Source organism: Carcharhinus amblyrhynchos, chromosome 13 (genome assembly GCF_965287045.1).
Source record: "Carcharhinus amblyrhynchos chromosome 13, sCarAmb.v2.hapA, whole genome shotgun sequence".
NCBI classification, from domain to species: domain Eukaryota; kingdom Metazoa; phylum Chordata; class Chondrichthyes; order Carcharhiniformes; family Carcharhinidae; genus Carcharhinus; species Carcharhinus amblyrhynchos.
The window spans coordinates 36,358,877-36,383,359 of record NC_137336.1 but is presented as its reverse complement, the minus strand read 5'-3'; the positions used below and the strand labels follow the sequence as shown (position 1 = coordinate 36,383,359).

The 24,483-nt window shown below is 38.6% G+C and overlaps 1 protein-coding gene across 3 annotated transcripts in view; it reads left to right on the top strand.

Annotated features, from left to right (window-relative positions):
• Window positions 1–24,483, top strand: part of puraa (purine-rich element binding protein Aa) — a 51,465-nt gene that overhangs the window by 4,284 nt on the left and 22,698 nt on the right. For 2 of the 3 annotated variants that reach the window (XM_080201544.1, XM_080201543.1), the window contains exon 2: window positions 922–2,452. In XM_080201544.1, the coding sequence (XP_080057670.1) occupies window positions 969–1,769 (801 nt within the window). In that variant the 5' untranslated portion in view covers window positions 922–968 and the 3' untranslated portion in view covers window positions 1,770–2,452. Of the gene's footprint in view, window positions 1–921; window positions 2,453–24,483 lie in introns of those variants that run through there. The other variant, XR_013888461.1, reaches the window with a different exon arrangement.

Sequence of the window (24,483 nt, the reverse complement as noted above, 5' to 3'; positions counted from 1 at the left end):
AATGTAGCAGCAATCGTTTACTGCAATGCCACTTCATATAAAATATTGACATTTTTTCAGAGAAAGGTACACATTTCAGCAATTATGTGGAAGGGTTACACATTATCGTGAAGATAATGTAACTTCGGGGTGATTATCTATATTTTCCTTATTTAAATCCATCTGAATTAAAGTAAAAAAGGAACATTTCAAACTTACAATTTGAATTTTCTTGATTGCTTTCCAATTTCTGGTTTTAAAAAAAACGTCTGTTGGCGTAGCTGGGTTTGAGATATGCAAAATAATATTTAATGTGCAAAACAAAACAGCGACTAGATGATGTGTCACCTCAGCACATGAAGTGCCACTGATTTATTTACTATGTTTGTAGTCGCTTTATGCATTTGCTAGGAAATGCAGCCATTTTGCTGATCAACTGCTGTTATTGATATGCCCTGTAACAACACAAGTTGCATATGTCAGTTAGGGTGTATATAGTTTCAACATTTGTTGAGCCTGGACGTTTATCAATCAAAATTGTCAGGTGATAAAATGCAAAATTAGCATATGATGATATTAATGTGTGTGGGGGGGAGCAGGAGGAGGTTTTCAGTAGCATTGAGCTGGGGTGGCAGAATTGCAAATGATTAAGGGATGCTTGTTGTCATGCAATGGGGTCCAACCAAATGCTGTCCCATCACTTTGTTTCTCCCTCCCCCCCTCCCCTCCTATTATCTGGTGTGCAAATGTCTCACTTTGTCGAGGGCAGACATCAGCTGCTTTGCTGCGATACTTGAGCAGTTGGGAGGCAGAGCGGGGAGGTGGAAGTGGTGGTGGGGGGGAGCTTTTGTAAGGGGACTGCTGATTGGCGGGTGGCGGGGGGTTATGGCGGCCTCCGCCAATGAGGGAAGCTCTAACAAAATGTCTCCTCCCTTGCTGCAGTCTCGCGAGGTCGCCGGCTGCTGGGAGTTTGGAAGAAGGCTACCATCATGGCGGACAGAGACAGTGGCAGCGAGCAAGGGGCGGTCAGCTCGAGCTTGCAGCAGCTGCAGCAGGAGACGCAGGAACTGGCCTCCAAGCGGGTGGACATCCAGAACAAGCGCTTCTACCTGGACGTCAAGCAGAATGTCAAGGGCCGCTTCCTGAAGATAGCGGAGGTGGGCGCGGGGGGCAATAAAAGTCGCCTAACTCTCTCCATGTCTGTTGCTGTGGAGTTCCGCGACTACCTGGGCGATTTCATCGAGCACTACGCGCAGCTGGGCCCCAGCAACCCGGACATGCAGACGGACGAGCCGCGGCGGGCGCTGAAAAGTGAGTTCCTGGTGCGGGAGAACCGTAAATATTACATGGATTTAAAAGAGAACCAGCGGGGCCGGTTCCTACGGATCCGCCAGACCGTGAACCGGGGACACGGCCTTGGCTCGCAGGGTCAGACTATCGCCCTCCCCGCTCAGGGGCTGATTGAATTTCGCGACGCGCTCGCCAAACTAATCGACGACTACGGCATCGAAGAGGAACCCACTGAGCTGCCCGAAGGGACATCTCTCACTGTGGACAACAAGCGATTTTTCTTTGACGTTGGGTCAAACAAGTATGGCGTTTTTATGAGAGTAAGTGAGGTGAAACCATCGTACCGCAATTCTATCACGATACCGTACAAAGTGTGGGCCAAGTTTGGAAATACTTTCAGTAAATACGCAGAGGAGATGAAGAAAATACAGGAGAGACAGCGGGAGAAAAGATCTGAACAGCAGGAAGAAGCTCCCGGAGATGATGGGGAGGAAGACTGATAAAACTGTAATAAAACACTTCCTGTAAAACTGTAACTGTTTAACTACGAGGGAGCACCACCCACCAAACCTCCACAACTGACAGTTCGACTTGTCACCCATCGCTGGATGTTTGTCCACTTATCAACCGTGTAAACCGTAAGCAGCTGCTAAGTAATAACATTATGAACTGTGTTTCCTACTTGATAAACAAAAACTGAGTGTTTATTTCCCTAATTAACCAAGACTTTTGTACACGTTCAAGCTATTAAAAGTGTTTGCAATCGTCAGATAATATGCTGAATTATAATGAAATAAGTCCTTTTCATGTGAGCTAACATTTGACTTAGCACAAAATGAGAGATATTTTAGAAGAACACGTAAATAATATTTTTAGTTTTCTCATTTTGTTACCAAATTTCAAACATTATACGGAGGTTATAGTATATTTGACACCCTATATACCTGTGATTAGAGATGTGTATATATGAGGGCTAGGCATGCTGTGTGTCTGAGCTTTGTTAAATGTAATGCAGAAGTCTGTAGAGTTAAAAGGTACATAGGTTTATTCATGCAAGGTAAAACTATTAAGAAGTGCTCTCTTTTATACAATATGCATTGCATCTGGACCTTAAACATATAAAACTGGTCAGTGGAACTTCTGTGAACATGAAGCAAATTATTAAAAAAGGCATTTAAATGAACTGCAAAGTCGTTTGATTTTTACAGACAAATGTTAACCTATGATTAACAAAGCAAGTAGCACATTTTAAGTTAGGTTATGATAATTTTGCTCTTAACTGTGAATGTGAGTTACTGGTATTTAATGTATTTAGATTAGTTGTCAAATTATATGCATTCTATCAGATGGTACATAATTAACAATTGATAGGGAACTTTTAATGTGAGTGCATTCATGTAGCAAGCTATTGCCTGAATTACTGTTACCTGTAAAGAGAGGAAATTGCATTTATTTACTTTGTAGGGGAAAGGGGTCATCTTAATATTAAGTGGGAATCTGAGTGAGTGACGTGTCAATGACAACATTTTATGGGGGCCATCTCTTCCAGATTACATTTCCTGTTTGGTTAATATCATATTTTAGAACATTCTAAAGGCACAGATTATTCTGCACTTTATAATATCACAGTATTAACACTATATTCATAATTTGATTTGTTTTCTTTTTGTCATACAACCTATGAAAATGTTTTACGTCTTACTGGTTGCTAGTGACTGTTGCGTTCATGTGGATTATCTGTTGCTGGCAAGTTGAAAGTATTACATTTTAGGTCACTAATCACTGTAAAGGTCTTGTTTTGTTCTTTCTGGGATTTTCCCAGTTTTCTTTCTGTAGTTCTTCAGTCAGTTGTGACCTTGTTATTTGGGATTATGTAGAGATAAAATTCCTTGTTATATAGTTTAGACTATTTGGCTTTTGTGTGGTTTGTTTATAGAATTCTACAACCATTGTGGTAAAGTTTTCAGAACTATGCTTTCCCGTCGTCAGTAAAGCAAGGGCTGCTTTGATCTAAACGTGTAAACAATAATTCCTGGCTCAAGTCATTTAAATCAGAGCCTCACTTTGCATAAGAAGTGTTTTAATTCCTTGTACAGTAAAATGTATACATGAGGTACTAAATATTACTGTAAGCACATTCATACTTCATTGTTTAGTGGAAAAGTTTAGCCGTTTGTGCTAGGCATTTCTTAATAGTTGTGAACCTAGATACTTCTCATCTATTTGAGGGTTTCCAAGATTCGGTGCAAATGACAATGTAACATTAAGGAATTTTTATTGTAACATTTGATGCTTTTTTTTGTATTTTTTTATAATGCTGAGTTTAACAGCCATTGCCAGTACTTGCCCTGCCAGTTGCCTTTTACTACTTGCAAAAACAATTAGGTGCTACTGTAATCTGAGAGTCGTTATATTCATGTAGCACAAAATTTCAGCAGCGGAGTTATGACTAGTGTGAAACTGGGCAATAAATATCACTAACCCTATCACTGTTCAATTGTAATTATACAGATCAATATATTAGAAGTATTGAATATCAGATATATTTACAGTTTCCTGTAAAAAAAAGTTTATATTACATCCAATATATAGAATAGGCAATTGTTTTAGAACAAAGTTTAATCAGCTTTCCAAATTTGCTGATGACTCTTCACCACCCTCTTCGTCGTGCGCCCCCCCCCCCCCCCCCCCCCCCACCGTCACTTCCACTCCCATGGTTTGTCTTAACAAGTCATGCAGAATCTGATTTGTCCAATACTATTGGTAAAGTAATCCAGCTTACAAAATAACATTTCACACAAGTAGAGTCTTCATTTGAAAACAAAACTACAACAGGACAAGATCGGTAAATGCAATCAAATATAATTTTACTTGATTTTAACCAAGAATGTATAAGAGGTTAATAACTAGAAACGTAAACTATACATTTCACACAAATCCAATGATAAATTACTTATTTCATGAAAATACATTATTGAATGATTTACAGACTATACAGCAATTGTTGTGGCAGCCCTTGTTTTAAGTAGTGACCTGAAATCTGCCCCACCTCCACTCATATATTGTACATGATTTTGAATTTGTGTGCTTGCCAGTTTGCTTCAAGTGCCAGCAGCTTTGCAGTGCAGCAGTTCGAAGATTCATTGGCTTTAATCAGACCAGCGGATACTGGCTTCAGTGATATTTACTGAAAGCCATTCTGCCTTGTCTGAATTCTACCATATTCTCAATGATAATGAACCTCAAATGTGGCTATTTTCATGCAAGGAGTGGCAACTAATATGGCTCAAAAATACTCCACAAAATAACTCTTCTCAGATTTAAATCTGTGCAGAATTTTAGAGTAGGACTATCTATTTGGAAACACAACCTTACGTTTTGCAGTACATTTGACTTGCAGCCAAGCAGTTAGAGTTGGCCTGAATTGTGCATAAAAGTTGAGTAGAAGCCTGCTGCGATAATAGCCATCATTTTGCAAGGTGCCACAGATTTAAAAGGTGTCGTGATTAAATTTAGTAGATGAGTGATGTGCAATAACTGGGATTTTTAAATATTTGTACTTTTTCTTCCTGCCCCACTATCCTCTGCGAGCCTGACTGTACACTAGTTAAAGTTCTAAAATTTGAATTGGTAAATTCCAATCTTTATCAACTTCTTTGAAGCAAGGCACTTTTATTATCAAAAAAAAAAGCTTGTGCATTAAGAAATGCATTTTTGGCAAGGAGTCAAATTTGGAATTAATTTACTGTTTACAGTATGTGAGTAGGAACCAATTAAAAGAAAACCAAAAATAGTATGCTAGTAAGTTTCTTTGCTTTAAGTTTAAAGTCTCAGTTTGTAAAACTTGCTAAAGTGTCAAAATGTGATACCATTATTACCTTTCCAGTCTGTTTCAAAACTTTTACCTAAAATATTTGACTGATTTACTGCCATTTACTATCAATTAAGCATGGTGCTGATTTAATTTTTAATTGTCAGAAATGAAGTTAATTTTAGAAGTTTTAGAAATATTTTTTGTTGTATTTTCACAATCCTAATAAATTCCTTTTGAGAATCTTTCGTGGTAGACTATTTTGTTGGAATGTACTTTTAAAATGCAAATGGCTTGCAGATTTTTTTTTTGAGATTATCCAAATAAAGATAGAAGTAGCACAACAGTGACATTTGCTGGCCATATACACTTGCAAGCTTTCTATTGCATCATAATGTAATTTATTTAGTTTGATAGCATAGAGAAAATTCCCAAATTCAAATTATATAAGATGTTTTGTAGCAGTATTTTATGCTATTAAAGATTAAGTGAGTAATTTATTAATTCTAGATAGTGTAACCTCACACGTTACGCTCTAGGAATATTATTGGTGGACTATAAAAGGGTATTTTTCATACTGTAGCCATTGATTTTAACCATTATTGGCAATAATATCAGTAAAATTATTGATCAATAGCATTTACTGTATTGCATCACACTTCTCCAATCAAGAATAAAAGTTCACAGATAATTACTAATTACCCCATGCAACATGGCAATTATTTTATGTACAGCGCTGAAGCAGCCTACACATAATATTCCCATACTGAATATTTGTGTTATTTCGAGCCTAACTTTTACGGTGCTTCCTGTACCTATGAACTTGAGATTGAACACACCGAGAATATCTTGATCTCCCTGAATATTATTGGTATTAAACTCTTCCATAAGTTTCTGAATTTCAGAAAGAACTGTCCATGGCCATCAAATCTTGCTTCTATTTAGTTCTTGCATCATTCAAATGAGTTTCAGAAACAGTGATGTATTTTGATATTCCAATATTCCCAATCCAGAAATAATAATAAACGCAAAATACTGCAGATGCTGGAATTTGAGACAAAAACAGAAAAATGTCCGGAAAATCTCAACAAGTCTGACAGCATCTTTGGAGGGAGAGCAGAGCCAACATTTCAAGTCTTGATGACCCTTCATCAGAGTTCTGACAAAGGGTCATCTACACTTGAAATATTGGCTCTGCTCTCTCTCCAGAAATGCTGTCAGACCTGCTGAGATTCTCCAGCATTTTTCTGTTTTTGTTCTAACAGTAATAATAACTGATGGAGACAAATTATGACTCTAGTTGGTACAAAATACCTTTGCCCAAAGCAAGATGTTAATTTTAATCCAAGAAACATTTAAATTTTTGCAGTTGCTTGTTTAAAAATCAAAAATATATTTTCACTATTAAACTTGAGGTTAAGAACGCATCAGAACGAATAGAACTTTTTTGTACCCTTGTGTTGCTCATTCTCCGAGTGTTTTCGTAATCTTCGAAATTTCTAAAGATTTAAATGCTGTACATTTTCAATCCTTGCTCGTGAAATATTGAATATAGATAATTTGATGTTCATTTAAAGAATGATGGTAATCACATCTTCTGCTTAAAAATTTTAAGTGTTCATTTGTTTACCCCACTTACGAAACATAGAAAAGTCCAGTTTCCAACAATTCCAAATTAGTTATGAACCTGTGAATTAATTTTTGGTAATGTAGTCTAATCAGTCTGATGCATTCTGGTAAGAGACAAGAGTCATTTGTATAAAGCAAGATATAAATGAACATAATCAAATGTAGTTAGACTTTCAAAATTAAATAAACTTCCTGTACTGAAACGTTCTCCACATCTTCTTATAGTGCATATTAGATGGTAGAGTAAATGTGTGAATGAACAATATATTTTAGGTCCCTTTTTGGATGTGCACAATTCTCTGTCCAAGAGGATGTGTGATCCATTCCCTCTCTTGAACGAGCTAGAAGGTGGTATGTGTGAGCACCTAGATTTTCATCCTTGAAGTTTCCCTGTGCTGTAAGGAGTTGCTCTGCTTCAACTCCAAATTTGCCCAATTCACTAAGATGATGGAAAGGATTTTCAGTTTGGCCAACCTAGCTAGCTGGGTTGCATCTGTATAATCTTGTATGGATTTCCATTTGAAAAATGAAACTAAATTAGCTGCATTTTTTAATATTGAAATTCATGCCTAAACCAAATAGTATTGCAGATGTTTTGATTCAATTTTTATTTTCTACTTGTACTTACCTGATAAAACAGGTAAGCTATTTGATGCCAGATTTCTGTCAATGCTGTTTTATCAATATTTACTCTATTAGCTTTAGGTTTTTTTACGTAGTCTTCCCCCTACTCCCAAGAGGGTCTTCGTTTCTGCTAATAAAACAATTGAGTTAACAAATCTCCCTTCTTTAGCCAATCAAAATACCTGATGATCAGGAAAATTAATTTACTGTGACCAAATAAGTCAACCTCTGCTACTCTGCAATTCAAACCACTTCTATTTAGGCCTAAATTGTGACACGGAATTTCAGGATTTTCACTTTCACCATTTTTTATATTGGGATTTTTTTCAGCAAAAATCATAAATCCGTCCTTGTACTGTAGTCATTGTAAGCTAAGAATTTCATGTCCTGGTCTGCTGCTTTGTAATTTAAGTACTTCCTTCATGATTTTCATGAAGTATATTTCACTCTGCCTTTGACTAGTTATTTATCACTGTAGCAGTGCAAATTTCAGAACCTAAAGCAAAAGGCATATTTACTATGTTTGGGTTATTGGTTAGTTTTGCTACATAAGCTCAATACTAGTGATAAGTAAACTAATCAAAAAAAAAAGTTCAACATCGAATGATCAACTTGTATTTGTTTTAATTTCTAGTAAATCAGAAATTATATTTGGAATGGAACAATATCCTAAAAATTTGTGTATTTTTAATTTCATACACTGGGTGTAAACATTTCATAATTTTGTAGCTGGGTGCAACGCTTTGACTTACAGAGCAAAGTTCCCTTCACTGAAACGCAAGTGTACCCCCTACAACACAATTCTGCAACTGCTAAAGATAATCATCCTAGTGTTGTGAGACTGTTGATTTGAGTTGTGACCTTGGGTCCATAGAAACATAGCTTTTTAAAAATTCCTTCATGGTATGTGGGTGTCACTGGTAAGACCAGCGTTTATTGCCATCTCTAATTGCCATTGAATTGAGTGACTTGTTTGGCCATTTCAGAGGAAAGTTAAGAACCAGCCACTATGCTATGGGTCTGGAGTCACATGTTAGGCAGTGTAGGTAAAGACGTCAGATTTCCTTCGCTGAAGGACATTAGTGAACTAGATAGATTTTTGTGACAATTGATGAATTTCATGGTCACTGTTACTCAGATGAGCTTTTAATTCCAGATGTCACCAGCCACCAGATTGCCCCATCCCCCTAAATGCAGTCAGCCAAGGAACAAATATGCTTTTAACCCATGCCACAGAGGGCATGTATTTTAACTCTTTTGCACAACTGATCCCAAATTAGAATTTTGGATAATTTATTGATGTTAGTTATTCCTCATAATTGCAACATTGTTGCCTAACCTAAATTTTAGGATTTTTTTTGGAATCCACCGGTTGGGAATTAATTATGCAAGATCATTGTCAATCAAGTCAGAGGAAAAAACCCAATACAACTTCAATGCCTTGCAACCTTCTTGACTGCTGTTTAGTTTTTTTTACTTTTGTGCGTTAACATCTGTATTAATGGAGGAGAAAGAAAGAGTCATTTATATTTGTGTTATTGTGTGCCCTCTGTATTGCAAAAGACTTTACAGTCAATAATAGTTACCAATGTAGGCAAACATGGCAATTATTTTGTGCACAGCAAGCCTTCAAACAAATATGGCAAAACAGATTAAATGTTGACCAGGATGCTGGGAGGAACTTTTTGTTTATCTTGACTAGTGGCATGAAATTGTTTTGTTCACGTCCAACTGAAAGGGCAAGCTGGTGCTCAGTTTAAAGTTTCACCCGAAAGTCAAGGAGAGAACGTAGCCACTATGGAGCAACACCTAATCAGGTTGTCACAACCGATTCTGTCATGGATCGATGTTTCCTGTGTCAAATTGGAGCTGGAAGACAAGATAGGAAATGGGTTTTGAATAAAATTAGGCATTACAAGGTGCTGTTTAGCTATTTCTGGTGGGGAAGCCTCGGTGTAAAGTAGAACTATTTATTTTTGTTTTATTGCTAGTTATTACTTTGGATTAAAACAAAAGGATGCAACTTGAGAACATCTGTACCTTTTTAATAAATTGAGGATTCAAAAACATAGTTGTAATAGTTGAAGAGAAAGGATGTTTTCTGACTTTTGCCTAATTCCAATTGAAGTACTCTTAGGGGAAGGAGAATGAGCATTTGAACTCACTAAATTGTCAGAAATTGCCCATCTCCTCAGCATTGTGTACCTGAGTCCCAGCAAGTGTAGCACAAGTTTAGCACTTAACCTCAAATTTATTAAACTTGCTTACTGCAAACTCCATGTTAGACAATCTGTCATTTCTGAAGGTGGAAGCATATCACCATTAAACTACAGTGCTGCACAGTAGTGAAATTAATTGGAGTTATTTACAGATGAAATGAGTTAAAGCAAAAACAATAATACATAAAATTAGAATTAGTTAAATATACCCTTTTGCAGAAAAGTACTTCTGAAAGTCTCTTTCCCAGCAAGTTCTTGGTAACATATACTCTAAGTTATCTGAGATGATTCCTCATGGAATCACTACTGCCTTCAAACACAGAATGTCAGGAAGGAGAATAGAGCTTTAGACTGAGGGATCTTTCATTATAAGAATATACTTTTTCTTTTGAAAATGAAACCATTTATCCCCAAGACTCCTTGGAAAACAACCTGGTAATGTCTGTAAACTGCTGGCTTCAGTTGCTCAATCCCTGGGCTTCATACCAGACCATGATGAGAAATTACAATTTGTCTGTTGAGCTGTGTATATTAACATTTCAAACAAACCAAAGCGCGCACAAAAGTAACTAGTGTGATTATTCCAACTGTAGGATGATGGTGTTCTTCCATTTGGAAATATAGTTAAAGGACAAGTGTTTTAAAATGTTAGCTATTTTTAATATGCCAGATGTTTTCTTTTTCCATAACATTAGTAAAATTCAGTACAAGCATTGGATGAGGCTGGAACACACATTCTTTATTGCTAACGAAATTCTAATGATTCCATTATCTAGAAATGTGTGCCATTACATTGCATTCACAGCACTAAAAAACAGACCATTTGGCACAACTGGTTTATGCTGATGTTTATACTCTACACAAACTTCCACCCTTTTTTTACCTAGCTCAAGCAACATCTATCTCTTGCACTTTCTCCCTCAAGCATTTATTGGCTTCTCATTACTTGCACTAGTCATAGTCACCTCAGCTGGTTTTTGTTGTGGAGAGTCCCACACTCTAACCACTCTGGGTAAACGCATTTTTGCTGAATTCCGTTTTGGATTTAGTGGTGACTATTTTAACAGCTCCTTCGTGATTACCCTATTGAACCCTTCCATAATCTTAATCAAGTCATGACTCAACCTTTGCTAGAGAAAAAGTCCCCAGAACATCCATTGAATCTTTCCTGATGGATATAGCCTCTCAGTTCTGTTATCGTTCTAGTAAATCTTTTTTGCTTCCTTTCCAGAATCTTTATATCCTTTTGGAGACCAGATCTATTCACAGTATTGCAGGTGTAGTCTATTCAACACTGTACAGGAGTTAAACATTACTTTGTTGCTCTTCAATTTTATCCCTCTATACCCCAGTGATTTTTTAAAAAATGTCTTTATTCTCCTGCTTTAGTGATTTATGTATCTGTTCCCTCAGATACCTATGTTCCTCTATATAATTTAGTTATTTTTGAAAGGATATGTGGCTTCTATTATTTTTCCTACTAAAATCTAAAGTATATCCCTCACTTTTATCTACACATATGACTATTCTGCAGTTTAATTGATGTATTTTGTCACATTGCGTCTCTATTGACTATATCCTCACCCTCCCAAAATTGGGTTTATCTGCAAATTTTGAACTTTTTTTTGATTCCTGAGTCAAAATTATTTACATAAATGATGAACAATAGTATTGTGAGCACCAATTCCCACGTTTCTACCATTTGAGTAAATACTGTTAAGTTCGTATTCTGTTTTCTATGTTGTAGCAAGCTGGCTACCCATTCTGCTACTCATCCCTTGACTCCACACATTTTGATCTTGCTCACGAGTCTGTTTTGTTGAGAAACCTAGTAAATGGCAAAAAGAAATTTAAGTTATTGTTTTTCTACATATTTAAGCCCTGTTACAGATTTTATTAAGCATATTGATGGGTAGGGAAATGCTTGCTACCATATTTATTCAAAATGCAAAACAAAAGCTTGATTATAAATCTAAACTCTACCCCTTTGCCTGGAGGAGCTAAAAGAAACAGTAAAGAGAAATCATGTTGATGTTGGGAGCAAGTTGGGGTGATGAGTTAACTTTTACCATTTGATAAAAAAACTAGAGCACATTGGTTGTATCATGTTAAATAAATCTAGTGATAAAGCTGCTGCAAGCTGGGATATTTTTCATCTGAGGGGGGAGTTGTTGTCAAGGAAACTGCCGCTGCCCATGAGTTTTATTTGTTCTGTCTCCATTCCCTATTCACCACTTTTCTCTTCTAATTTCTAAAGAGTTTTGGTGGGGTGGGAGATGGAAGAGAGAAGAAAGGAAGGAATCTGATAAGACCACCATATATAATATGTCACTTATTACCTAGGCTGTACATCCAGCAGAATGGCCTCTCTTAGTTAGATCCCAGCAGTGTACTAAAAAAATGAACTTTTTTTGGGGGGAGGATAATTGATATTGGGTTGGGGGAGATGATGGGTGTAATTGCAGCATGGCATAGTTTTTAGCATAAACTTTGGAATTAGAAGTTGCAATGAAAATATAATCCCTGGCACTGAGACTGCAGTGCTTGCCATTCTGCCACTGTGCAGCCCTAAAATAATTGACAGTGTGCATATAGATGCAAGATTGTTGAATATGTTATGAATATCATACTGAACTTTGGGAGAATTGGTAAGGCAGATGATTTTTCTCCCCATGATTTGCTCATGTGTATATGTACTTCATATGCACAGTGACTTAAATTTACACTGAATCTTGAGTAGCAATTTCTCAATTCTTTTAGTAGTTTCAGCGCAACTAGTAATTTGGAAATTGGGAAAGGTTTTGAATGGGTATTGTAATGAAACTGCCCTGCATAGAGCAATGCCATGAAAATACCTTCAGGAAGCTTGTCTACCTCAGAAATTACATTCTGTATTATCTGTAGTTTATTCTGTATGTGCCATGGTTAAGCTTTACAAAAGAAGTTTGAGTACTTTTTTGCAGGCTATACCTCACTTCCTGTGCCCTCACACTCAACATAATTTTCTCCTTCCTTAAAGGTGTGGTGCATCTTGTTGGCATGGTAGCAGCTAGGTCTCGGGCACTTCATTGAGGTAACCATTCTTCAATGTATAACTGTAGACAATGACTGTTGATTTGATTTTCTTCTTGGCTATCCCCGACAGTTTAGCTTTGATGTAAAGGAAACAAATTAAATGTGAAGTGGCCCAATCAAAGATAGAACCCGCAAGGAACGATAATGAGAGAGATCAAGGAGATGCCCACGTGCACCTTTTTAAATATTCACTTTTTTATTGCCTAAGTATTAGAACGATATCTTCAAAATGGAGTGGCTTGCTTGTAATTATGCAATAAAACTTTATGAATTAATGTGTTATGGGAAAAAAATCAATTGGGAATATTTTGACAAATGAGTCACATTGTTGAAATACAGGTGTATCCCAGAGTGACTCATTATGACATCTAATTGCTCTAGATCACAGAAATTGGTATTTTATAAACCGGATCAAAAGCCATAATAGTCTAAAACGTGTATGTACCCTATGTAATATATTTTTGAAGGTGTGTAAGTTTGATTTCTGCAAGTATTTGAAATATACCTGGTGGTACACAAGGCAGAAAGAATGATTGTTTTTGCATATTATGCTAATCTGTACACATATTTGGCTGTTGAAAACTATGAATAATCTTTTAAGAAAGCTCATGTTCATTGCGTAGATAACTAGGACTGTTGCATTTGTTGTATGGGGCGCAATGGCATACCAGTTAGCACTACTTCCACATAGAGCCAGGGACCTGGGTTCAATTCCAATCTTGGGTGACTGTGGGAGTTTGCACGTTCTCCCCATGTCTTCATAGGTTTCCTCTATGTGCTCTGGATACTTCCCACGCTCCAAAGATGTGCAGGTTAGATTCAACTTGATTTATTATTGTCACATGTATTAGTTAACAGTGAAAAATATTGTTTCTTGCGCAGTATGCTGACAAAGCATACTCTTCATAGAGAAGGAAACGAGAGAGTGCAGAATGTAATGTTACAGTCGTAGCTAGGGTGTAGAGAAAGATCAACTTAATGCAAAGTAGGTCCATTCGAAAGTCTGATGATAGCAGAGAAGAAGCTGTTCATGAGTCGATTGGTACGTGAGCGCAGACTTTATATCTCTTTTCCCCGGATGGAGGTGGAAGAGAGAATATCCAGGGTGCGTGGGTGTCCTTAATTATGCTGGCTGCTTTGCCGAGGCAGCGGGGAGTGTAGACAGTCAATGGATGGGAGGCTGGCTTGCGTGATGGATTGGGCTACATTCATGACCTTTTGTAGTTTATTGTGGTCTTGGACAGAGCAGGAGCCATACCAAGCTGTGATACAGGCAGAAAGAATGCTTCCTATGGTGCATCTATAAAAATTGGAGAGAGTCATAGCTGACGGGCTAAATTTCCTTGGTCTTCTGAGAAAGTAGGTGTTGGTGGGCTTTCTTAACTATAGTGTCAACATGGGGGGACCAGGACAGATAGATTGATTGGCCATGCTAAATTGACCCTTAGTACCAGGGGATTAACAGGGTAAATATGTGGGTAACGGGGATTGAGTCTGCGTGAGATTGTTGACAGTGGCAGCTTCCTTCTGCACTGTAGGAATTCTATAGTTCTATGGAGTCATTTGGTAATAATCAAATAATTAGTAGCAGGAATTGTCCTTAGAAAATTCTTCCCCTATTAACTTATTTGCAGCAGTTCACTCAAGCTTCTGTCAAACATCTGTTAAAAGCAGTGTAGATCCATTGAGCCAGAGAGTTTGGATTCAGGTTAAAATGTTTGGGCAAGAGAATATCTGGAAATGTTAATTATATTGGTTGAGAATTGAGTTTTGACAGCATTTGAATGAGCATAGAACACAAACTGATGGAACTTGGAAACGTGTGAAACAAGGAGCATTGGATTGAAGAGGCAGGGAGGCTGCAGAAGGATTTAGACAGGTTAGCAGAATGGACAAAATTAGCAGATTGAATACAACGTGGGAAATGTGAGGTTATGTGCTTTGGTAGGAAGAATAGAGGTGTAGACTACTTACTAAATAGAGAGAGAATTCAGAAATTAGTAGCACAAAGGGACTTGGGAGTTTTAGTTCAGGATTCTTTTAAGGTTACCATGCAGGTTGACTTCGTAGTTAGGAAAGCAAATGCAATGTTAGCATTCATTTCGAGAGGATTAGAATACAAAAGCAGGGATGTACTGCTGGGGCTTTGTAAAGTTTTTAGTGAGACCACTTTTAGGATATTGCAAGCAATATTGGGCTCCTTATTTAAGGAAGGATGTGCTGCTAAATAGCCTATTTTCATCCTTCGAGGGAGTCCAGAGGAGGTTCACAAGAATGATCTTGGTAATGAAAAGCTTGATGTGTAAGGAGCATCAGAAGATTCTTGAATCTGTACTCGATGGAGTATAGAAGAATGAGAGGGGATTTCATTGAAACGTATGGAATAATGAAAGGCTTAGATAGAATACTATTTAACAAGATGTTGCAATGTTGCACAAGGAGATGGGTTCTGTGAGTGGATGTGGGGAAGATGTTCCATGAGGAGAGAGTAGGACAGCCTCAAAGTAAACGGACGACCTTTTAGAGCTCAGACGAAGAAAAATTTCTTCAGCCAGAGGGTGATGAATCTATGGAATTCATTGCCACAGAAAGCTGTGGAAGCCAGGTCATTGAGTGCATTTAAAACAAGTTCTTGATTGGTAAAGAGATCAAGGGTTATGGGGAAATAGCGGGAAAATGGGGTTGAGAAACTTGTCAGCAATGATTGAATGGTGGAGCAGACTCGATGTGCTGAATGGCCTGATTCTGCTCCTATATCTTTTATGCTGTTATGGAGACAATAAAAGCAAAATGCTGTTTGTGATTGGAGCTTTAGCCCATAGACTTCATTTTGAGTAGAAGTTATGCATTGCATTTCTTGCCATAAAACATGAGCATTATCTGCTTGTTCACTCCAACCCTGACTCTTAATTAGTCTGTCACATATCATATTGCTTGGCTTTGGTAATAACCGACAAATGGAGCGAATAACTGTGGATTTATTTGTATATTATAGCAAGTTCCTCAGACATCTGTGGTAAATTCTCTTTCTTAATCTCTCAAAAATGTAGTGTAAACATCTGAGGGTTTCTTCTTAATCCAATCATAAAAGTTCTGGAAAGTCAATAAAGGTAAGGTGGATGTAAGTTTAAAGCTGATCAGGAATTATTTCTCTAGTTAGTGAGTATCTACAACAATCTATCATCCAACCAATGCAAAAAAAAAGCAATTTTTTTTTCAATATGCAGTTGAATGCTGTGATTGGAGTTAATGGAATTTAGAGATGAACCTGAAGGGCCTAAATAGCCTGTTCTCATCCTTGACATTGTCTATATTCTTGTGTTCAAGAGCGAAATCATCTGTGGAGGTAACATGTAAGGAACTGCAGCAAGTTTGACCATTGTTCTACAACAGTGAACCCAGCTTGTGGGAGAAGCAGTAGATGCCCATGAGATGTTAGTTATAATTGAGAATTTAGTCTTTACAAAGTTGATAGCGCTGCATTTAGAGATTTTTGAAGAATCTCCAGAATGCAGGGATGCGAGGAGAATAATTTATTCAGTACAAGACTGGAGAGTATTTGCCAGCATTGTAATTTCAAATTTGTCGGATTTGAAGAAATGCAATTTTGGGTAGTTCAGGTACAATCTAGTGACTTGGATACAGAGGTCGAAGGCTCTATAAACAAATTTGCAGATGACACCAAAATACATGGGACAGTAAGTTGCAATGAGGAAATAACCTTACAAATGGATATAGATAGGTTAGGAGAGTGGGCCAAAATGTGGCAGATGGCATTTAATGTGGATAAGTATGGGATCATGCATTTTGGTCACAAAAATGGGAAGGCAACTTATTATCTAAATGGGGAGAGACTTTGGGGTGCTCTGGTGCAGAGAGATCTGGGTGTCCTCATTCATGAGTCACACAAGACTAGCATGCAGGTACAGCAGATAATAAGGCAAATGGCATGGAACATAGAACATAAGGAAGTATTGTTACAGTTACACAAGGCATTGGTGAGGGCACACCTGGAGTATTGTGCACAGTTTTCGGCCTTATATTTGAGGAAACATGTAGTGTGGAGGCAGTTCAGAGGAGGTTCACAAGATTGATTCCAGAGATGATGGGTTTGTCGTATGAAGAGAGATTGAACAGTTTGGGCCTATGCTCTCTGGAATTAAGAAGAATTCAGGAATTCAGATCAGGAATTGGCTAGCTGATAGAGGGTGGTGGTTGATGGGAAATATTCAGCCTGGAGTTCAGTTACTAATGGTGTACTGCAGGGATCTGTTTTGGGGCCACTACTGTTTGTCTTTTTTATAAATGACTTAGATGAGGGTGTAGGAGGATGGGTTAGTAAATTTGCGGATGACACGAGTCAGAGGAGTTGTAGACAGTGAGGATGGATGTTACAGTTTGCAGAGGGACATAGATAAGCTGCAGAGCTGGGCTGAGAGGTGGCAAATGGAGTTTAATGCGGAAAAGTGTGAGGTGATTCACTTTGGAAAGAGTAACAGGATTACAGAATATTGAGCTAATGGAAGGACTTTTGGTAGTGTTGATGAGCAAAGAGGTCTCAGTGTGCATGTGCATAGATCACTAAAAGTTGGCACCCAGGTTGATAAGGTTGTTAAGAAGGCATACGGTGTGTTAGCTTTTATTGGTAGAAGGATTGGATTTTGGAGCCGTGAGATCATGTTGCAGCTGCACAAAACTCTGGTACGGCCGCACTTGGAGTATTGCGTACAGTTCTGGTTGCCGCATTATAAGAAGGATATGGAAGCATTGGAAAGGGTGCAGAGGAAGTTTACCAGGATGTTGCCTGGTATGGTGGGAAGGCCTTATGAGGAAAGGCTGAGGGACTTGAGGTTGTTTTCATTGGAGAGAAGGAAGTTGAGAGGTGACCTAATTGAGGCATACAAGATGATCAGAGGATTAGATAGGGTGGACAGTGAGAGCCTTTTTCCTCAGATGGTGATGGCTAACACGAGGGGACGTAGCTTTAAATTGAGGGGTGATAAATATAGGACGGATGTCAGAGGTAGGTTCTTTAATCAGAGGGTAGTAAGGGCATGGAATGCCCTACCTGCAGCAGTGGTGGACTTGCCAATTTTAAGGGCATTCAAATGGTCATTGGATAGGCATATGGATAATGTTGGAATAGTTTAGGTTAGAGGGTCATTAGATTGGTTCCACTGGTCGGCGCAACATCAAGGGCCGAAGCACCTGTACTGCACTGTAATGTTCTATGAATGAGGGGAGATCCAATTAAGGTATTCAAGATAATAAACAGTATGGATAAAGTAGATGCGGAGCAGATACTTTTGCTGGTGGCACATTGTACGATGAGAGATCATAATCTTAGGATGAGGGGTAGCAAATTTAAAACAGTTGAGGAAAAACTACTTTTCCCAAAGGGTTGTGAATCCATGGAATTTGCTACTCTAAAGTGCAATGAATGCTGGGACAGTGAGTAAACTTAAGGAGTTAGACAGATTTTTAATTGGTAATAGGTTGAAAGGTTATGGGGAGAAGGCAGGAAAATAAGGATGAAGAGTATATCAGTCATGATCGAATGTTGCCATCGAATGATGGACCAAATGGGCTAATCCTACTCCGATATCTTATGAACAATTAGCTGTGTTATGCTCAAGAAAGATGCAACGTGAATGAGGAATTGGATCCGTACTGTGCTCTGGAAAATAACTGCCTGATTTTCAGAGTCATGTACTAAGTTTGGGGAGATTAGTAATAGGCCAGTTTGGAACACAAACTCATTTCATGTGCAATCCATTAGGAGCAACGGAGAAAGTCAACATAAATCATCACTTAATCTCTGTGGTAAAAGAGCTACTTGCTAATCACCTAAAGTGATGACTTTTGTTGATCTTCTATTGTAAAGATTCTCAATTACCACTTAATATATTATGAAGGGTACATGTTATGATACGGATCAGAAACCCCAAGGTATATTATGAAGTTAGACTAAATCCCAACTATTTGCAACTTTTGGCATTAATATGAGGATATGATGTTTCACTTGTGTGATTCTACTGACAAACTGGGAAGCTTTTATCAAAACAAATTTAATTTAACAACACAGTTTAGCTATAACAAATGAATTAGCTTAACATTTGAAGACTGGTTAAAAATGACAAGATACATTTCTTGACTGCTAACCTATCTGAGTTCCAATCCAAACAATATACCTCTTATAAACTTAACTCCCCCCCCCCACCCCTCCCAAACTTTCAAATTCAGTGAACAAACACAGGCTTGCTTACTTATAATTAAATTGCCAATCCGAGTTCTCAGAGCACTTCTGAAGAGGACAGAGGAACACGTCTTGCTTCTTTCAGAACTAGGCAGAAATTGACTTTTAAAACAACATCTCTCCTGCCATCTAAGCACTGCTCATTAAGACACAGCTCTGGCCTTGTCAATCAATGTAATCAAAACCCTATTCTGAAAACCGAAATAAACACAAATGCATTAACTATTTCAGACCAACACACCTTTACCTAAAAATCTCATTATCCTGCATTCTCAATGTGGAGCTAAGTTTAAGTTTATTTGTGTCACAAATGGGCTTACATTAACACTGCAATGAAGTTGCTGTGAAAATCTCCTAGTTGCCACACTCTGGTGCCTGTTCGGGTACACTGAGGGAAAATTTAGCATGGCCAGTGCACCTAACCAGCACGTCTTTTGGACTGTGGGTGGAAACCAGTGCATGGGGAAGAAACACACTAAGACATGAGGAGAACATGCAGACTTCACACAGACGGTGATCCAAGCTGGGAATTGAACCTGGATCCCTGGCACTGTGCTGCTGCATGTTTTCCCAGACAAATTGGCACCTTGGAAAAACAGCTGACTTTTAAACATGCCTCTTTACAAGAAACATAGTAAAAATATATTTCTTGAAGGCATGGTATCAACAACACACATGGTCTGACATTTTTTATAAGATGAAATTTTGATGTCTTTCACACATGCTAAAATAAGATCAACTGTTTAGTTTTTAGTGGCTGATATCCTGAACATTGCTTAAGTACTTTAAATTTCTAGATCTCATGTTTCTAGATACACAAGAATACTTAGTACAGAAACAGGCCATTTGAGCCAACGAATTGAAGCCAATGTCTATGCTTCACACTGACAGCCTCCCATCTTTCCTCCTCTAAATCTACCATCATAACCCTTTATTCCTTTCTCCCACATATGATTGTTCAGCTTCCCCTTAAATACATCTTTACACCGTGCTTCAACTACACTCCATGGTAATGAGGTCCACATTCTTACCACTATTTGGGCAAATAGGTTTCTTCTTTCACTATTGAAATTTTTGGTGGTTATTGATCTATTGATGGCACCCTCCATCATCATGCTCCACCACAAGAGAAAACACTTCCTCACTATCAAAACATTTCATAATTTTAAATACACCACAGTTTTCTTCTTTAAAAGGAAAAGAGACCCAGCCTGTAAATTCTTTGTTGATATATACTCTTGCATTTGTTGTATCATCATTGTAAATCTTTTCTGCACATTTTATATTTATATTTTTCACATTGCCTTTATATCCTCAATGATATGACAGCCAGAACTGTACACTATATTCTCGAGCATGGTCCAACTAAGATTCAATACAGGTTTAACATAATTTCTCTACTTTTAAATTCTCTCCCTCTGGAAATAAACACGAGTGCTTTGTCTCCTTTTTTATGGCCTTGCTAATCTGTGTGCCATGTTTAGTGATTGGTGTATTTATACTCGAAGATCACTTTTGTTCCATTACCTTACCTAGACTTGCACCTTTCAAGTAATAAGTATTCTTCCTGATAGAATGCACTACCTTGCATTTGCCTGTTTTGAACTTCTTGCCCATTATTTGACATTCTGCAAGTTCCTTAATGCCGTCCTTTAATTTGTTGTGGTGCTATCTTCAAATTTAAAATTTTTTTGATTCTAAAGTTCACATCATTAATGTAAATTGTGAATGACAGTGATCCCAGCATTGACCCCTTCCCACCTTTGCCATTTTGAATAACAACCCTCTATTCCTGCTCTCTGATTTCTGTCTTGAAGCCAGCTAATGATCCATTCTGCCTCTTGTCCCCATGCTCCCCTCCACACTGTTCTTATTCGTTAAACTGTTATGGAGCACCTTATCAAAGGCCTTTAGAAAGACCACATAAATTGCATCTACTACTATTGTCTACTCTCTCTGTTACCTCAGAATCATAGCATCTATGGCACAGAAACAGGCCCTTCAGCCCAAATTGGTCCGCGCTGACTAAAATGCCCATCTAAGTAATCCCATTTGCCTGCATTTGGCCCACACCCTTCTAAACCTTTCTTATCCATGTATCTCTCCAAATACCTTTTAAATGTTGTCAACGTCCCTGCCTCAATCACTTCCTTTGGCAGCTCATTTCACATATGTACCACCCTCTATAAATAAAAAAAAAAATTGCTCCTCGGATTCCCATTAATCTTTTTTCCCCCCTCAACCTAAACCGTGCCCTCTAGTTCTCGATTTCCCCAATCCTGGGAAAAAGACAGTGCATTCACCCTCATCATGCCTCTTATACCCTCTAAGATCACCCTTCAATCTCTTACGCTTCAAAGAAAATAGTCCTAGCCTGTCCAATCTCTCCATATAACTCATTCCCTTGAATCCTGGCAACATCCTTGTAAATCTCTTGTGTACTCTCCGGATTAATAACATCCTTCCTATAGCAAGGCGCCCAAACCTGAACACAATACTCCAGGTGTGGCTTCACCAATGTCCTGTACAACTGCAACATAACTTCTCAACTTCTATACTCCATGCCCTGACTGCTGAAGGCCAGCATGCCAAAAGCTGCCTTCACTGCCCTATCACTCTGTGACTCTACCTTTAGAGAACTGTCCCTCTGTTCCACGATACTCTCTAAGGTCCTGCCATTCATTGTGAATGTCCTACCTTGATTTTACTTCCCAAAATGCAGCACCTCACGCTTATCTGTATTGAACTCCTTTTGCCATTTCTCCAATCACGCCCCAGCTGATCAAGATCCTGCTGAAATTTTTGATAACCTTCCTCACTGTCTATAATACCAGCTATTTTAGTGTCATCTACAAACTTACTGATCATATCTTGTACATTCTCATCCAAATTGTTGATATAGATAATAAACAGCAATGGGCCTGGCACTGACCCCTGAAGCACACCACTAGTCACAGGCATCCTTCCGTCATTACCCTTTGCTTCCTACCATCAAGCCAATTGTATATCCAATTTGCCAGCTCTCCCTGGATTCGATGTGATCTAACCTTCCAGAGCAGCCTACCGTGTGGAACGTTATCAAAGGTTACTGAAGTCCATATAGACTATATCTACTGCTTTGCCCTCATCAACCTTCCTGGTCACTTCTTCAAAAGAATTCTAACAAATTCGTAAGGCATGGTCTCCCATGCACAAAGCCGTACTGACCACTCCTAATCAAACCCTGTCTTTCCAAATGCCTGTATTCCCTATTCCCTCAATCCTTTCTAGAACTTGCCTGCCACAGATGTTGGGCTTACCAGTCTATAATTCCCAGTTTTTTCTTTGCAGCCCTTAAAAAGGGCACAACATTTGCTACCCTCCAACCTTCTGGTACCTCATCCATGGCTAATGATGATGCAAATATCTCAACCAGGACTCCTGCAATCTCTTCTCTAGTCTCACGCAGTGTTCTTGGAAATACTTGGTAGGGGCCAGGAGATTTATTCATCTTCGTATGTTTTAATACATCCATCACCTCCTCTACTGTATTGTGAACTGTCCCCAATTTATCACTAGTAACTTTCCCAGGTTCGCAAGCCTTCATGTCTTTTTCCACGGTAATCACAGGAGAAATATTCATCAAGAACCTCGACCATCTCCTGCGGTTCCTCGCGTGTCCGTTTTGGTCTTTGAGAGGATACTCCTGTATCCTCTGCACACCTCTAGGGAATCCCTTGATTCCAGTTGCTTGTACCTGAACCATGCCTCCTCTGTTTTCCTGGCTAAAACCTCAATATGTTTCATCACCCAGAGTTCCCTACTCCCGTCAGCCCTGCCCTTCACCCTTACAGCAACATATGAACTCCAGCTATTTCATTTTTAAAGGCCTTGCATTTTCCAGGGATCCCTTTGCCCTCGCACAAGCTACTCCAGTCAACCCTTGCAAGCTCCTGTCTAATTCCATTAAAATTCATTTTGCCCTAATTTAGAACTTGCACCTGTGGACCAGTTTTGTTCCTTTCCATAACTAATAGAACTATGGTCACTGGTCCCAAAGTGGTCCCCCACCATCACCTCAATCACTTGCCCTGCTGTATTTCCCAAGAATAGGTCAAGTTTTACCTTTTCCTAAGTAGGACCCTCCACATATTGCCTGAGGAAACTTTCCTGGACATACTGAACAAATTCCACCCCATCTAAACCTTTAACGCTATGTCAGTACCTATATTAGGAAAATTAAAATCCCCAACTATGACAACCCTATTGCTCCTGGAAGTCTCCCCAATCTCTCTGCATATTTGTTCCTCTAATTCCCATTGACAATTTGGGGGCATATAGTACAACCCCAATAATGTCACCACCCCATTATTTCTTAGTTTCACCCACAGAGCCTTGGTGGATGATCCCACAGTTATTTCATCCCTACTGCCATGATGCTCCCCTTAATCAAAAATGCAACTCTGCCTCCTGTCTTTCCTTTACCTCTGTCCTGCCTAAAGCACCTGTACTCTGGAACATTAAGCTGCCAGTCCTGTCCCTCCCTTAGCTATAGTTCAGTTATGGATAATATCCCAGTCCCACATACCTATCCATGCCCTGAGTTCATCAGCCTTACCTGTCAGCTCTCTCACATTGTAATAGATGCAATTTAATCCAACAGGTTTTCCCCGCTGCCTGCCATGCTCTTGCCTATCATGTCTATTCAGCTTGCCATTGCTGAGTACTGCATCGCCTTTCAGCCCCTCATTTGCTTCCCTGCTGCTGAGAATCCCATCCCCCTGCCAATCTAGTTTAAACCCTCCCTTATAGCATTAGAAAATCTGCCCGCCAGGATATTGGTCTGCCTCCAGTTTAGATGCAGCCCATCCTTCTTAAACTTCAGAAAAGATCCTAATCTAAGAATCTGAATCCTACCATCTCCAAAAGCTTTGGTATGTTTAATTTTCCTTTTTGATATAGTTATTGACTAATCATTGTTATGGTTTTTATTTCTAAACGTCCTTCTGTTTTTGTGAACATATTGAAACTTGAGGCAATTTAGGAGTTGTTTAACTTCCACCATTAAGGATGCTGAATTGAGTGCAGAATGGGTCCGTCGTAACTCAACATTATTAGTGACTTTTTGGCATGAAGTTTTGGGGCGGGTGAGGCTCACAGAACAGAAATCTTCGTTGGCCTCGGGTGGAATTTTACTGTCGCGCCCAAGCGAGGTCGTAAAATCCCGCCCTTCATCTTTTTGGTCATACTGTTTCTCTATTTGCTAGTTGACCTTCGATGAACCGTTCCTTTAAAGTAAGAATGTTTAAAATGGTCTTGCTAGTTTTGGACATATTATTTCTCATACTCTGAAACATTTTGAAAGATCTTTCTTTGTGGTAATTGGAATAGAAGCTAGGAAAATGTAACTAATGGCAACTACGTTATGAGGAAGAAACTCAAAAAAAAGGTTAGGTTTACTTCCATCACTCTGCTGTGTGGATTACTTGGACCCAGCTCTCTCAAATTATCTCTCTAACCCTTAAGTAAATACATTTTCCTTCAGAATGGATTTTTTCCAACTTTAGAGCTAATCGCCCTTTGGGATCACTTCTCAAATGGTTTTCTATTTTTGGGGATAT